The following is a 15,850-nucleotide window of genomic DNA, read 5'->3' as shown; positions in this document are numbered from 1 at the left end:
CTTGTCAGGTTTTCACCGGTTTGTTTATTCAGATGTGCATTATTCCAAAAACATGTGTTTTCAACTTTGTTTCCGTTTGCAATGCAGAGCTGCACCCACACTTCTAATGACTCCTGTGCCCTGTAATTTCTTTAGCGAGGCAAACTCTGATTACAGGGTGGGCGTCAAAGCTTCAAGCCAAGCATCATCTTTCCAGTTATTGTTTTGTGTTTGCTCTGTCTTTAACACGGGCCCTGCAGCTGTGTGTCTCAATAGCTGTTGCGATGAAGCAGTGTTTAACACCGAAGTGATTTGGTACAACGGTTTGCTGCATTACAGCCCATGGCTACTGATTCTCAATGCATTGTTTGCTCAGGCATGTTGGCAAATTAAACAAGGAATGTGTTAGGAACCGAGCAGACATCAGTGGTGCTGACTGATTGTCCCTGATAGTGGACGGTCCAGCAGTTAGCCAAGTTGTCCCCAGAAGAGCTATTACTGCACACGTGGCTCGTGTCAGATTTCAGTGAGTTAACAGACTGTCACAGGGAGAAGCACAAGTGAGAATATAATTTACGTTGTGATAAGAGGTTTGCCACTTGGTTAAAAACTGAAATTGTGATTGACAGTAAAGGAAAACACTTCTGTACCATCTGATAATTCCATTCCCACAAGCTACTGCGAGTTTAAGGGCATAAAGGGGTCATTCACATTATCATCCTCATTTTACGAATGTTGCGCAAGAGACAACAGTACATCTTTTCTCCAGCATCGTTTCCACCGCCTTATTCTCACCGCCTCCCTCCGCTTCTGAAGGCATGGACAACCCCCCCCCTCCGGCTCTGACAGCTCCGGAGTGACCACCCTGCGCGGTGCGGAGCGTACAGTAATGCCATTAAACCTCCCCCTGGGGAATCAGTCACACGGTGGTTTGAGCTTAGGGGCCAATACAAAGGAGGCCCATTTGAAAAGGAGCCAAGCCCAGCCTGAGGAGGTCAGAGGGCTGTTTACAGAACAACAGTCTCTTATCGGCTGTATGCTTCCCCGAGGAGTCTCCACCACAAACAGATAACAGCCTCCAAATAGGCGCCAGAGTGTGACCGATAGGAGTATAATCAGGTACATTCTGCTTTGGGAGGAAGAAGTGGAGGATAAGGGTGGATAATAGTGTACTGGACTGTTAGTGGGGAGATCATATGCTACAGGAATACAGCTGCATGAAAAACATACGGCACAGTTGGTAAATAAAAGTTCAAATTTGCTGAACGTCCCCGTTAAAAGGCGGTAAAAAATGTATATGATGCTTCCTTTTGTTTTTTCCACGTCCTAATAACCATTATTCAACAGCACCACTGAGGCCTAATTCATCCTCAGGGATCGCTTCATTATTGAACAGTTAAATGGTCAACAGGTTCAGCCAAGGCAGCTTTTAGCACAAGGGCAAATAGACAGTGTAAAAGCCAATTCAAATAACTGGCACTCAAACAAGGCCTAATGCATTAATGACTGGATGACGTGCGCTAATGTGACGGCAACAGATTCAGACTGACAGTAATGGAGAATTTTGCCCCTGGTTATACTCATAAGGCCCGGATTGGGAGAGGTGAGGAGGGGGAGGAGGGATGTACACCTGCCTACTGCCTGAGCCTTGACAGAAGCTTAATAAATAACAGGAGACAAGGTGAAACAGCACTAGCAGCGCCCCCCCCACCAACCCACCCACGCACCCACCCATCCATCCCCTCCCCTGCAGTTCCACCACCTACACGAGCTGTGCGAGGAGCAGCAGCCTATACTGACAGCCTCTTGGCATGAAACAGAGTCTCCTCTGAGTTAGCAAGTGCACTTGTCCCATGAAAGAGGCAACTTGAGTTATTCACGAAATTACAGACAAAACTTTAAGTCTTGTCAACTGCGCGACTCCGGCATCAAAGCGGTCAGCAGCGGGGTTTTATGTGACAGATTTGAAATTAAGCCGCAAAAACTTCAGGTCAAGGCCACATGCTCACATGAACCAAATATCAAAGTGTGCTCTATCAGAATCAATTTCAATTCACATAATAATCCGTGGGTTATAGGCGACAATGCTGAACAGAAACCAGCTGATTGAACAGCAGGTTCTGAGGAGGAATGTGCCGGGGTCGGGGTCAATTCAATCTGAGCGTGAAACAATTAATGTGTGGCGGCCAGTCGTCGGCCACTGATACAGATTTAATTCTCAAGATAGCAGGAGTGAACAATTTAAATAAAAAAGAAAAATGTGAGTACAAGTGAGCTGACATCCACCCTGGTATTCAGAGAGGAGGCCTAACAATCAATTGAGTAGACACACTGTAATGTCCTGATTTAAACTGCTTCTCCCACTCCTCCCTGCTTCCCCTCCTCCTTCTCCTCGCCATTAATAACAATTGAGACCCTTGGAGCATTAATTAGTGAAATGTTCCTGTGTGCCTGGACTCTCTGAGCCACCTACAACGAATGCAGACTTCTGTAAACATGATCCGCTGCATAGTAAGTTGTTTTTCTACCGAGGATATTTTTCTTTTTTTTTTTTTAGACATGGTGATGAGATCACAGAATTGTTCGAGCATGCCTAACACACACAAACACTCTCTCTCTCTCTCTCTCTCTCTCTCACAAACACCCTCCCTCTCTGTCTCTCACTCTCTCTTCATTAGGCAGCCCCTGTGCTGGCCTGTGTGCGATTCATTAGCTTTTATCCTCTTCATTTGAAGAAGGAGCTGTGTATAATTAGAGCATCTCTGTTTGTCCAGCATCCTTCACACAGTCACATCTCAAGGCCAATTATCATTCCACTGCAGAGCTCCCAGATAACATAGCCACATCAGCCGCCTCGAGAGTGAACTTCAAACTATTACTACCTCTCAAGAATGTAAATAAAATCACTTGCAAATCAACAGCTAATGATTGAATGTGGAGTGGCACTCCAGGGATATGAAGATGATGAACCATATTGGTAGACTTTGCGTTCCAAGATTTTACTCACTTTCTTTTGCTGGAAAGTGCTCGTGATAGGCCAACACTTAACCAATTTCCATACTTACAGTGCGGTCCATACTTGGACAGTCACATGTTCTTCGTTGTGTTGACTCTCCGGCACTTTGACTTCATGGTCATCGCTTCATGTTTAAGTGTTTTTCAACTTTAACGTGAGCTTAAAGCTTTTCATTTGAGATTTAGGATTTGAGATGCAGAAGGATCCTAAACACACAGTCAAAACAACCAAAGGGCTTTTTATGGTCAAACAGTGGAATGTTCTTGAGCGGTCAGGTCAGTCATCTGACTCGGTTCAAATTATCATGTGAAACTGAAGGCAAAAAAAAAAAACCAACCAAAACAAGCAGGAAGTGAAGATAGCTGCAGTACAGGGAAGATACCAAGTGTCTGCTGATGTCTAGAGGTCTTTGCTTGGAAAGGATTTTACACTAAATATTAAATATAATTACAGAAAAATGAGACTCAGTTCTTCAGGCACCCTTAGGCTGAGCGAGAAAAGTTACATTAGAAGTCTTTATTTAGTCAGTCAGCCTAACAGTTCTGGCTTTGCAGGGTCTTCATCAAGGCAGAAACAGATCCATTACATCTGGTACTCTACTGTACATAGACAACTCTCCAAATTGACATTATTCCCTCATGTCATGAAATTCCGTAATGAACTTGCTTCATGCTAAAAATTATTCAGTATTTGGCCTTTGCATTATTTGGGGGATTAAGTGTGATGACTTTAAGTTCATGTTACTTTCTGCGCTCTAAAACTGGCGTCTGTGTATTAAAAAAGCTAAAGCTGCTACACTCTTCATCTTAAGTGGATTTAAAAACACGCAAATTAAAAAGGTGAGAGTCAAGACTTTAACCTCGTACTCACTGTTTGATTTTAGATCTAAGGTGCGGGAGTATGGAGCCAACTAAATAAAAAATGTGTCATAGTGCAAATACAGACTGCGCTTTCTGTCACTGTCTTCAGCCTACCTATAATACCACTTTTATTAATTCTTAGTTTGTTGACGCAGCAGTTAAATATCATTTCCAACGTGACGAAAACACATCAACAAGTCGGAGAAACAATGGAACAACAAGTGACCATGAAATCCATGATACCGATCTCTGCGCTAGTCGTGTCACTTTCTACTTAAATAAATGGAAACGTCCACTTTGGATTGCACTGCTCTGCCTCACTGAATCTGCTGTGTTAAGGAGTTATTTTGTGATGACATCTTTGTTTTGTTTTTTTTTTGGTGTGTTAATTTTGCCTCAACTTCCCTTCATCTTCTCCTTCATCACTCGAAGCCCTTGTGGCAACTTCCAGAGAGCAGATGCTGACTTTTCCCATGGAAACACAGCTGAATAATGTGTCAAGCTGTGCGACCTTTACTCAGAATGCAACGTGTTTTGTTATCCTGTTATAATAAGTCTAATGGGGGTAGCAAACTGTTAAATAACCTTCTCTTACAAGATGGCATCTTCCTGGTACGACTTTTAAACCTAGAAACATGATGATGATCTTTAATTCGGAGACATCGACGTTACATTTCGACCTTTGACGCTAATGCCTCGGATAGCAGGTTTTATTTTGAAATGTGGACAGCCTTAGAAATAGCTTGATGCGATATCGTGTTGTCTGTGTTTGATCATTGATCTGTGCAAAGAAGAAAAGGACCTACGCGGGGAATATCACTGTCGGCTGTTTTGCAGAAGTGTTAAGGGTGTAATTTTCCTTTAAGAACTGCACTGTTGTTTGTTATTGGATGGGAAACTAAGATTCACAGATACTGAAATTACACGCTCCAGATACTATGTAAAATAAGAGTACTGAAGTCTTGCACCAAGACATGTGGAAATTCATTAGACCTGCTGTCAGACTAGTCCCTTCAAACGAATGGTCTAAGTCTACACAGCAGCACTTCATGTTTGCAGGTTCTTAATGTTAATTTTCTAAAGTGACACCTCCCACCCCCCCACCCCCCCTCCCAAAATCTACCAGCCATGATTGGTCTTACGACAGCTTTGCTGACAAACTCAGCAGACCCTTTTCGAGGAAGTCACACATGTACCCACAGTGTTTGAACAGCTTCAGTAAATCCTTGTGTTTCCACCGCCTTCATTATCATCATAATAAAAGTGTCTAAAAAGCAAAGTTACAGAAGAATGTAGACACCTCACTTTCTGCTTTGTACTATCATCAATCACCATGGAGCTTTTTTTTTTTTCCTACAACATTGGTTGAAGTCATCGCGTAAGAAAAAAAAAAAAAAAAAAAAAAAAATCACATGCATATTTAATTTCATTCTCCACTGGCTCACACAAAAGCAACTGCCACCCATCAGGACACCTTTCGGAAAAGTCTCTATTAAATGTGAGTCAGCTGGGAGAAAACAAAAGGAGAAAAAAAAAAAAAGAAACATTTCATAGTGAAAAACTATCTAAATTATTGCCAGACGTCAAATGAAGTGCTCTTTATCTTCCCAAGCAGCCAATGTGTTGTTTTACTCCTTAGTCACAGCTTGGATGGCAATCAGGATCGGTCAACCAGGACGCTATCAGCAGCAGTCACTCTGCAATGACAAACTGCAGCTCGACACTCCGAGCATGGGCATTATTCTCAACACACGGCTCACCCCTATCAGAAAACAAGGCAGGTTTTATGGCTGCTGGAAAAGGTGGTAAACATAACAAAGCGCACAGCTCCCTGGAATTTAATGTGCTCGGTCAAAAGACAGAGTATAGATATCAAAGGCCAGGCCCTGCATAAAAAAAAAAAAAAAAGCTGTCCTCATAATGTAGAAAACAGAAGCACTGGCCATACACAACAAGTGATTTATAGTGTTGATTTCTTTCTTTTTTTCACTTTTTTCTCTGAACCTAAAGCATCCAAGTGGGCATTGTGAATGCAAAAAGAGATTTTGAGGGGGGGGGGGCACCATGCCACTGGGAGCAGATATACAGCTGCATTAACAAGTTCACAGAGGAAGGGGAAGGTGAAACTGATACAGTGTGATCCTGATTATAGAGTCAGTTTTGTTTTTTTGTTTTTAAATGAGTAAATTAAAAGACTTCCAAAGGACTGCTCTCTGTGATCGAATTGTGGCTGCACAGTCACAAGGTGCTGATACTGCGCGCTGAAGTGGACTGGTGCTCTGGTTACCTCAGTGATCTAATTATCACATGAGCTGTTAGCACATACTCTCCATAACAAATGTCTGGGGCCGCATGCACAGGCTCATATTTAGCCGCTACCTCTCCATCCGTGTGTGGCTAATCCGTCACCTAGCCTGAGAGAGTAAAACACATCCAATTGATTTCTTCCTGGTTTACATATTTACACACACACTCATGCAATTAGGAGCACATTTATCGACAGTTTCGGCACCACTGGGAGCCCTGCAGTGCGGCCCACTCCAATAAATTTCCCAGTCCTGAGGCTGCCAGCGGGCAAGACTGATAAACTTCACACAAAAATGGACTGGGAATACTTTGGGCTTCAGGGTATGAGTGCTCTCAGTCACAAAAAATTGACCCATGGCATTCAGACTACCTGATAAACATTATTTATTCATCACAAAATGTTTAAATGCATCTTCTGTATGTGTCTCTGAATAAGTCAGATCCCAGCTGTAAAAACATCCCTGACAGGGACAGGACCAGATTGGAGAAAGTAGGGGCACATAAAAAAAACACAAAGGTAATTTTTTTTTTTTTTTTTTTTCTAGCAGCAAAGTTATTTTGTTGCCTCAAGAGTTGTGATCTGTGATTTTTGTCACAGCAACGACTGATAGTTTCCACAGTGCATCCGAATTCTGATCCATGAGTCTGACTCCTGGTCCTCCACTCTGAGCAGCTTAACTTCATCATCTGGGCATCATATTATATGTGTACCATGCTGCCCCCTACAGGCTCTGTGAAAAATGCATCAGCTGTCTGTTGAATCCCACAGCATCCAGACCGGAGCTGAGACCACACATCCCAAATACAACTTCAAATCACACACCACTTCCCCAGAGTCAAAGTACATGGAGCCAGTCTATTTCATATTTTTATGAGTTTTTTTTTTCAATTGCAGCTCTAATTGTATTGGCAGTATGGATCACCTTCAGACCGGACACTCATTGTCTCTCCATTGATTGGTATGAATATAGGCTAATGTGCCTTTTTTTCCCCACATATAATGCCATGGTCGAGACAGCAGAAATTACCCCTTCAGGGACTAAATTAGACTCCAAATGTTAAGTCCCCTTGGGCAATCTACAGCCATTACCACTGAAGGTGAAAGTCTGCACTATTATGTGAGTTATTCTAATAAGTCAAATCACTATCTGGCACTAATCCTTGAACTTTTTCTCTCCACAAAGCTTTGAATAGACTTAGCACAAAATGAAGTTGCTCATGTAGGCTATATGAAAAGCTTTAATTTGAGTGAGAGTGCGGTGTTTGTATCTACATGGGAAAGTCTGCATCAACAACCTGTCACAGGGTGAAACAACAAATCCATCAAATTTAAGGTAAAAAAAAAAAAAAAATACTTCCTAATATATTCTCAGCTGAAGCCAGAGCATGTACCAGGGAACCAGTTCTATTTAAATATTTAAAACAACCAAGAGACTGATTGACTTTTTAACAATTCACTCCATTAGAAACAGCTTTCTAGCAGGGACAGAGCAGTTCTAAAGAAAGTGTCATTTATGAGCTATCCATTCTTTAAGAACAAGGGACTAGAGAAAAAATAGAGAGAGGCAAAAATAAAAATAATTAAAAGATACAAATGCTCAATATCAACTACAGCTTAGGTGCATGACATAAGGAATCTAGTATTCTGTACAAAAGTTGAATTGTTTTTGCGTTTCAGCTGAAACAGCAATAAAACTAAAACTTTGGATGGGAAGAGCTCTGCGCGCCACATATAATTCACACTGGGCTCGTGCGGCTGGGAGCTGGACTCTGAGGCGGCTGCAGCTTTGTTTTCTACACGGTAACTAGGACCTTTAGAGATGAAGTTCGCACAGAGTTCACGGTGGAGTAATGGCAGTAGGTCTTGTTTGGCTTATCACATCGCCGTATACAACCAGCCGCGCGCGGTGCAACTCGGCGCATGGAGCTCTTGAGGTTAATCACATTAGACAGCAACTTATCAAGATAAAGTTAGACACCAACACTGAACTCCTTTAACTTGCGGTCATATAAATTGTGCCAATGGAGGCAGCGGAGCGGAGCTGCTCTGGAGCCTCGTAGCGCACCTGCTCGCTGCGCGCGGCACGGCCAAAGGTGAGCTACCTACGACTGATGAATGCCACGGTTGTGACCGTAAACTGAGACATTCAGTTAATTGTAAATCAAATGTGAGCAAAAATCATGTTTTTAACTTTGTCTGCAAAATCCCGCCCTCACATAACTCGCGGTGCTTTCACGGTGCCACGTATGCTCCAATTTTACTCCATAAACATTAGTTAAAGATGTAAAATTGCGACTAAACTATCAGACTAAATAGTGGCCAAACTGAGTTGAAGTGCATTCACCCTCCACTTCGTTCCCCGACTGTGGCATAAAAACTGAAAAAAAAAAAGACTGCACATATTTTTCTGTCCGTACAAACATCTCCAGGTAATCCTTCTTACCTTTAAAAACTTCCCCTCGGGCGGACAACAGCAGGGTTATCGCAGCAAACAAGCAATTGACAACTTTATCCATGTCGACAGCGCCGTCGTAGCGTTAACCCCCAGCCGCGGGGTTAACTGGCAACTCTTCTTTTCTTTATTGCAACTTGAATCCTACCTATACTTTTAGGGAGTGTTATATCTAAAGTCTTCGCCCTGCCCTCCGTCCCTTGTCCGTGCTGTCCGGGGGTGTGAGGACACTGTCGCCGACACGGCTGCTCCTTGCCGGCTTGCTCCACACTTGGAGGAGGAATGTGTGAGTGAGTCCTGATTCCTGAATTGCGCCTGGATTGAGTGGTCCGGCAGCTCCAGGAGAGCAGCGGCTGCGTGCGCGCTGTCTGGCCGGTAGAGGGCACGTGTGAGCCCCGCCTGTGAGTGAGAGGACAGGCGGAGGTGTCCCCTCCTCCTGCCTCTGACTGTGACTCTATTGGCGTTTATTTGGACCAGCTGTGGAGGCTGAAATTAGTTGAGGTATAGCCTAATGAATAGTAGAAATCTGTGGGCTGTCAAACCTGTCAGTCATCATTAAATTAAGGTGGCAATTCATTACTCAATCACTGACTTGTGATTATCATAAGCTAATTTCTAATATTAACAAAAATTATCATTCAATCATTCAATTATATTAAAATCTACATTTTTACTTCCTCATTGTTTGGGACCATAAAAGACCATTAAGTAGTCTATGTTGTATTAAGGTATTGAACTTTAACCCTTTCCTTTGCCAAAAACTCAGTTTGAACATTTAAAGGTGACAAGATACTGAAAAAATGACCATAAAATAATGTTAGTACAACAAATAAGAAAATATTTAGGATAATGTTTTATATGAGATATGAGCAAATATGAATTGTTTTTGCTCTCAAACTGAGCAAGCTATTATACAAGTCCCAAACATAAAATCAAACAGACTTGTTTTAGATATGGGAGGGTAGTGCAGCATAAAAAAGCACCAGTCCAATATGGAGCATTCACTGTATTTAGCCATGTTCTACGACAGAAGAAACATTACCATTATCTGTAGCAGACTCCTGAAGCATGTCTTCAATTCAAAAGCTTGTTTATCATGGAGCAATATTTTGAGCTAAGGGTCATTTAGGGTTAAGAAACAGTGTTCACACAGCTGTCATCGTATTTATGATACAACTGGAAGACAGGAACAGCAACCTCTGGTGTGCCCTTGTTTTTATCAGGTAGTTTTATAAAAGAGTTACCTCCAACTGGTGATCATCCCATCACTTATATAAATGTAGTATTTTCAGAAAACCACGCATTTGAGGAAAAAAAAACTCAAATAAAATTAAACCTCTGATGAAGATCATGTAATGTGATGAGAACTCTTATTCACTTTGGACAGAGCCAGGTTAACCATTTCCCCGAGTTTCCAGTCTTTATGCTAAGCTAAGCTAAGCTAACCAGCTGCTGGTTGATGTAAATCTTGCAAATTTACCAAAATATGAAAACCTTCACATAGAAATATGGGTGAAATCAGCAGAGTATGTGTCCCTATAATATAATGAAGTGATCTCATTGATCAAAATTGGTAAATTCATTTTTTTCCCACCAATGGATGAGCTGTATGAGCCTTTTTCATGCTCAACTTGACACCTTCATTGATGAACTTCATAAAACTAAGGTTGAAATTCAAGAAGACCTCATCAGGTGACCTGGCAAAACAGGACCGCATCATCACAGTTTTTGTTATGATTTGTTGTTGTTTTTTTCAGCTTCGATGAATCAATAATGATGCTTTACTTAAATATATGCAAATATTTATTCAAAATTAGTCTTATCTGAGACGGCAAGTGCAAACATCACCAGGGGTATTCTCACAGCAATATCTAACACAGAGATGGAGAAGCTGACAAAGTCAACCAATGTCAGTCCCTTATTGTTTTTGCATGCATAAACACACGTGGCCATTTCACTTGTACCAGCAGTTTTCATGGCTAATTAAAATGCAGCCAGATTGACATGGCTCCACATTTAGTTTCAAAATGACCTCCTGTTATATATCAAGGGTATACAGCTCCAGTGGTTGCTTTACTACACAAGTACGGCAAACAATGGCTGAAGCATTTCACAGAAACGCCTCACGTCTCTTTGTGGTCTTTAGGTATTGTCTAGGCTTCAGCAGTTGTGTTGCCAGGAATGCATGAATACCAGCCTGAGCAAAGCTGTCACGGGAATTGGAGAGAATGTTACTGACTCCGATTGGATGGAGGGGTGAATGGATAACATCATTGTCTGCAGAGAGAGAGAGAGTTAGTGTGTGATTGAGGGTTAGGATCTCCATAAACACAGTCCTCAGTCATGTTCAATAAATAAATCATAATAATACCAGTGGTTCCAACCATTTATCACTTTTAGCTTTCCATTTCAACCCTTTTCCATTTAGCTAACTATTCCAGCCCTATATCCATCATTTTATCCATCTACATCAACCTTTTATTTGTTAATTTGATCTATCTGATGTATTTATTTTGACTTCTTTTCTAACACATTAACCTCTTTTCATGCACTCTCAATCACAAAATATAGTGTTCAGGTGATAGAGCTTCCTTAAAATCAAATCATAATTTTTAGTTTGTCAAATTAGTTATATATCTAAAAGGAACTCCTGACAGCTGCTGGTGAGGAATCTCTGTGGTGAGCCCATGTACCATTTACATTATTGAAAACACCTTATGTTGGCCTGACACTTTTTTTTTTCTTTTAAGCCAGTAACATTTCACGAGCTTACTTTCCATCACACTCTCAAAGCTTTGACATTCCACTGATTGGATAGAAAGGATCAGACCAGCATCAAAAGAGTCCATATTTAGGCCTCAAAGGTAGTGACAGTGGCCCATGCGTTTCAGTGACTCACTGTTGCTGATTTCTGAACAACACCCTGAGCCACTGAATGGGTGATATTGACATTTCATCGTGTAGAGCTGCCACCAGCAGGGGACGAACCCTCAGCAAATCTATTCTCCTTCATATTTCTCCCTGCAGGGATGGTTTAAATCAGTTAAACTTAAGAACGATGAGATAAATAACCCTCTGTGGCAATTGACATAAGTGGCAGCATAATGCTGTTTGTCAATAAATGCCAATAACCTCACCTTACGTGAGGAGTCTGACTGAATAAATCACACAACTTAAACTGCAGTACAAAAGGAAGACTTATTAAGTCTCTCCTCGTGTGGCTGCCCGACAACAGTGATTTTGTAATTTAATTCCATTGTGATTATCCTGCGCCTTGATTGTCACAAGCTCAATACGTGATCGATTAGCTGTCCTTCATTATGGGAAGTCACTCATCGCTAGTGATTCTAAACTGTTTTCTAAGCTTTGGCTTACAAATGAATAATACCTTTGAATGAAGAACACGGGTGCCATGTCTGTGTTCACCCACTGGCTCTATCTTGCACGGCGTCTCTTTACAAAGCAAAGTTATCAGAGCACACAGCAATTAAATAAGATCAGAAAATCGTACAAAGCCCGGTAACTGCAGTCAAGGGTGTACAGCCGACCACCAGTGAGTGAGCACTGTTGGCAGCAAAGAGGCTGAATGCCACACAGCAAAGGATCACTTTAATTAATTGTCATAGTGGTTAAAGTGTGTTTACTCAACTGTGCACAAGAGACCCCAAACATCATTTTGGTTTGTTTTTTCAATCACAAATAAGTTTTAATCTATTAGTTACGTTAGATACCTAAGGAAAATGTCTGTTTCTACATATAGAGGGGGTGTTTATGTCATCTTAAACAAGTGATACAAGCAGTCAAAGTCATTGTATATTGTGTTATCACTAGAATAGTAACATCACCACAGAACACTAATACCTGAATTCAGGTCATCTGGCTCACACTGAAGCAATATCTTTATAGGTGCTTTATTTGACAACATGTCCCATGATCACTATCTGGGACAAAGACTTATTCAGGAGGGGTTCATGAATGCGTGGGTTGTGTGTGTGTGTGTGTGTGTGTGTGTGTGTGTGTGTGTGTGTATGAGAGCGAGAGAGAGTGTTAGAGGACACTTCAGCATTCACTCTGACTAATGTAGTAACAGGTATGTACCAACAGAGGTCCCTTTTCTGTCTTTTCCATAGCACATTCAATCTTCACTGTGACTGGTTAAAAATGTAGGTGGTGAGACACATGTAAACCTCATTGATATTCAAGCACAAAAGTCGACCAAAGCTAGAGACAACCTGGTGATAACATACACATATATTTACCCAGTCATACACACAAGTACTCATCACGTCACAAAGTTATTCTACTGTTGCAGTCCAAGATAAAGTCACTGGATTACAACCATCTTAATGATACCAAGAAACTCTTATTTTGGAAAACAGTGATCACTAATCCTTCAGAATAAACCCTGTTCTGTATCATTTTAAAAGGATAAATGTTTGATTATCTCATTTTGATTCCTGGAAAGGTCACTTTTCATATTTTGTGTTACTGCATTTTCCTTCTTAAACCAGTTGAATATGTAGTAGAGGATCAGTGCATGATTTGCATGAAGCAGAATCTTTTTCTTTTTTTTTTTTTTAAGTTTTATTTACTCATAAAACCTTGTTGCACATTATACCACCTTTACAGCTGGTTACATTTCACTTCAACCACTACACAGCTACAGTTTTAAACTTTTTGGGGCAATGGGAAATTTATTGAATTGTTCATCTTCTTTTGCAGGTCTGAATTGGCAACAACTACATATAGGTAACAAAATAATCCAAACTCAAAGGTCTACTTGAAAGCTTTCTCAGCTTCAGTTAAACAGAAGTTCGCTTCAAGTTATTTCCACACACACATAGCATATCATAAGTTTGTTTTTCCATAACTGTTTTCAAATAGTTGGTGTTACAACACCCAACGACCTCAGAGGAGTTGCCACCCTGCAGCCTCTGCTCTGATCTGTTGGAGTGGAACAAGGTTTAATCAGAGCCTAAGTCCCTGTTGTGTTTTGTTTAGTGTTTTTGCAAATCTTAAGCCCCCCTCCACCGTTCTTTCCACTGACCTTACCCACCTGATCCCGATGTCCTGAATGCAACAAACACAGTTTTGATCCGTAGCTGAACTTACCCCTGTGCTTCCTCACTGTCACAGAGCCAAACAAGATCAACTGATTAGTAATCAGCCAACAAATGTAGACCTGTGAATTTGTGTGATCAGAGTGACCTGTCCTAACCCCTCTACTGTGGATTAACAAATGTTTTGACATGACACAACAGTTACTAATCTTTTATTTATATCCAAACGTTTATGTTACATAAAAAATGGAAAATCTATCTAAGATATCCTGTTTTGCATCATGATATCTCTGTCAGTCAGTTTGTGGTAACAGAGGACTCAGAGCATGACTACCACGTGCCGGGGTTTAGATTTGTGCCAACATCCCATTACGACACACTCTTTTAGACACACACAGACACAGTGGTAGTCCCTCACGTGGGTTTGAGGTAGTTATAGAGGGCGCTGAGTCCTCCTTGCAGCACCTCCTGAATAGGCTTGAGGAGGGGGTTGTGGATAATATGAAGTCCTTTATCCAGCGGGTGGCAGGCCAACCTGCCGAGCCTGTTCAGTAGATACATTTCCACCGGTACATTTTGCAGGTCATTGAAGTCGACATTGAGGAGTTCTAAAGACTCAAGGAAACACAGTGTCTTGGGAAGTGTGTGGATACTGTTTCCCTCCACGATGAGGATCTTCAGGTTAACCAAGTCCTGGATCTGGTCTGCAATTGTCTCCAGACGGTTGCAGGCCAGGTGGAGGAAGACCAGACCTTTCATGCTGTAGACACAGGTGGGGATGTGAACAATGCGGTTGTGGCTAAGGTTGAGTTTGGTAAGACTGTGCATGGCTGCCAAGCTGCCTGGGAGGCCTGTGATCTGGTTGTTGGCCAGACTGAGCACCTCCAGACAGGTGCAGGAGCCCAGCTCCTCAGGGACCTCGCTCAGGCGGTTGCGACAAGCAAAGAGCACACGCAGCTTCTTCAGGAGGCCAATCTCGGGTGGGAGGCTGGACAGGTTGTTGCCCCACAGGTTGAGGATCACGAGATTGTCCAGAGTACCCAGGGCAGGGGGCAGAGAGCACAGGCAGTTCATGGACAAGTTTAGCTTCTGAAGCTCTCGGAGCTCCCACAGCTCAGCTGGGGTTTCATCAAGCCCCCGCATGGCTAAACTCAGGGTGCTGTAACCAAAGTGCACCATGGTGTGTCTGCGGATCCTCTCAGCAGCCGAGGACAGGCTGGGCTGATCGTCTCTCAAAGCACTCCTCCTCCTTTGACTCACATTCACCTCATTCAACTCCTTGTTGGAAAAACTGCGAGATTGCTTCCCACCCATCGTCCTCGCAGTAATGTTGTTTCTATCGCCTATAACAGGATGTCAGCATGCGATTAGCTGTATCACCAGCACTTGGAGCATTGAGAGGACTGCTAAAGATAATGGCTGCTGATTGATCTCCAGGGTTCTTGAACATGCCACACAGCACATGATCAGCTCCAGTGGCACTGTGGTGTCTGGCTGTTGTAGAACTTCTGATGTTTGGCAGCAGTTACACTGAATCCTGGCTTGGTTTTTCCGAGTGGAGTTGGAAGCTGCTGTAACTGAGCAGCAGTTGGTCTCCCAGACCAACTGCCTGTCTTACTGGATTTCATTCCCCAGCTGGTCCTGTCACTTTGCAAGTCCACAGATAGCACTATGGTCCCCACCCACTCCAGAGGGGAGGACTGGGGATAGGATGCTGTGTGAGCTCAATCAGTTGAGGTCACTGCTATGATCTCATAGCCAAACACACAGAAATACACTGGTGTTCACAAACACGTTCAAGCTTGGAACCAAACCATGTTTACTCTGTTACTGGCACCCTCTTTCTTTTGTAGTATATTTTTCATTTTACATGATTCAGATATTTAACATACTATCTCTGGCTGACCATAATCTCTTCTCACTTTTTTTTTCTCTCATCGTCCCTGCACCTTTGTGTATGTTCCCCTAGTCTGAACTTAAATATGGCACCAAGCTGGCAGCCGTGAAAACACTGTATCATCTCTCAAAAAAGTTCTTAGAAGAATTAGTGGAACCTCATGCACAGACAGGCGCTGGTTTAATCTCAAGTGCAAAAGGACATGGAATATTCCAACACGTTCCTGGAAGACTCTTCCGCTGTTCACAATTTCATTCATGCGTCCCTGAGGGGTGAAG

General features: G+C 42.3%; 2 protein-coding genes across 2 annotated transcripts in view; both read right to left on the bottom strand.

Annotated features, from left to right (window-relative positions):
- LOC111655882 (protein tyrosine phosphatase receptor type M) overlaps window positions 1–8,942 on the bottom strand; it is a 149,163-nt gene extending 140,221 nt beyond the window's left edge. Inside the window, exon 1 of the mRNA XM_087174279.1 lies at window positions 8,607–8,942. Coding sequence (XP_087030405.1) covers window positions 8,607–8,679 — 73 coding nt within the window. The 5' untranslated portion in view covers window positions 8,680–8,942. The remainder of the gene's footprint in view (window positions 1–8,606) is intronic.
- A 4,929-nt stretch (window positions 8,943–13,871) lies between these two features.
- LOC111655869 (uncharacterized) lies at window positions 13,872–15,284 on the bottom strand. The gene has a single exon (XM_023407406.2). It carries the CDS (start codon window positions 14,987–14,989, stop codon window positions 14,090–14,092), a length of 900 nt encoding a protein of 299 aa, XP_023263174.1. The 5' UTR covers window positions 14,990–15,284; the 3' UTR covers window positions 13,872–14,089.
- Between the last annotated feature and the right edge of the window lie 566 nt (window positions 15,285–15,850).

Source organism: Seriola lalandi, unplaced genomic scaffold (assembly GCF_002814215.2).
Source record: "Seriola lalandi dorsalis isolate HSWRI2012SDOR001 ecotype SW California unplaced genomic scaffold, Sedor1 jcf7180002054334, whole genome shotgun sequence".
NCBI lineage: Eukaryota > Metazoa > Chordata > Actinopteri > Carangiformes > Carangidae > Seriola > Seriola lalandi.
Note: the sequence above shows the minus strand (reverse complement) of the source record. Positions and strands in the feature narration are given on the sequence as shown.

Coding starts and splice junctions, on each gene's coding strand:
- LOC111655869 (XM_023407406.2), bottom strand. CDS start 14,989: ATGGGTGGGAAGCAATCTCGCAGTTTTTCCAACAAGGAGTTGAATGAG.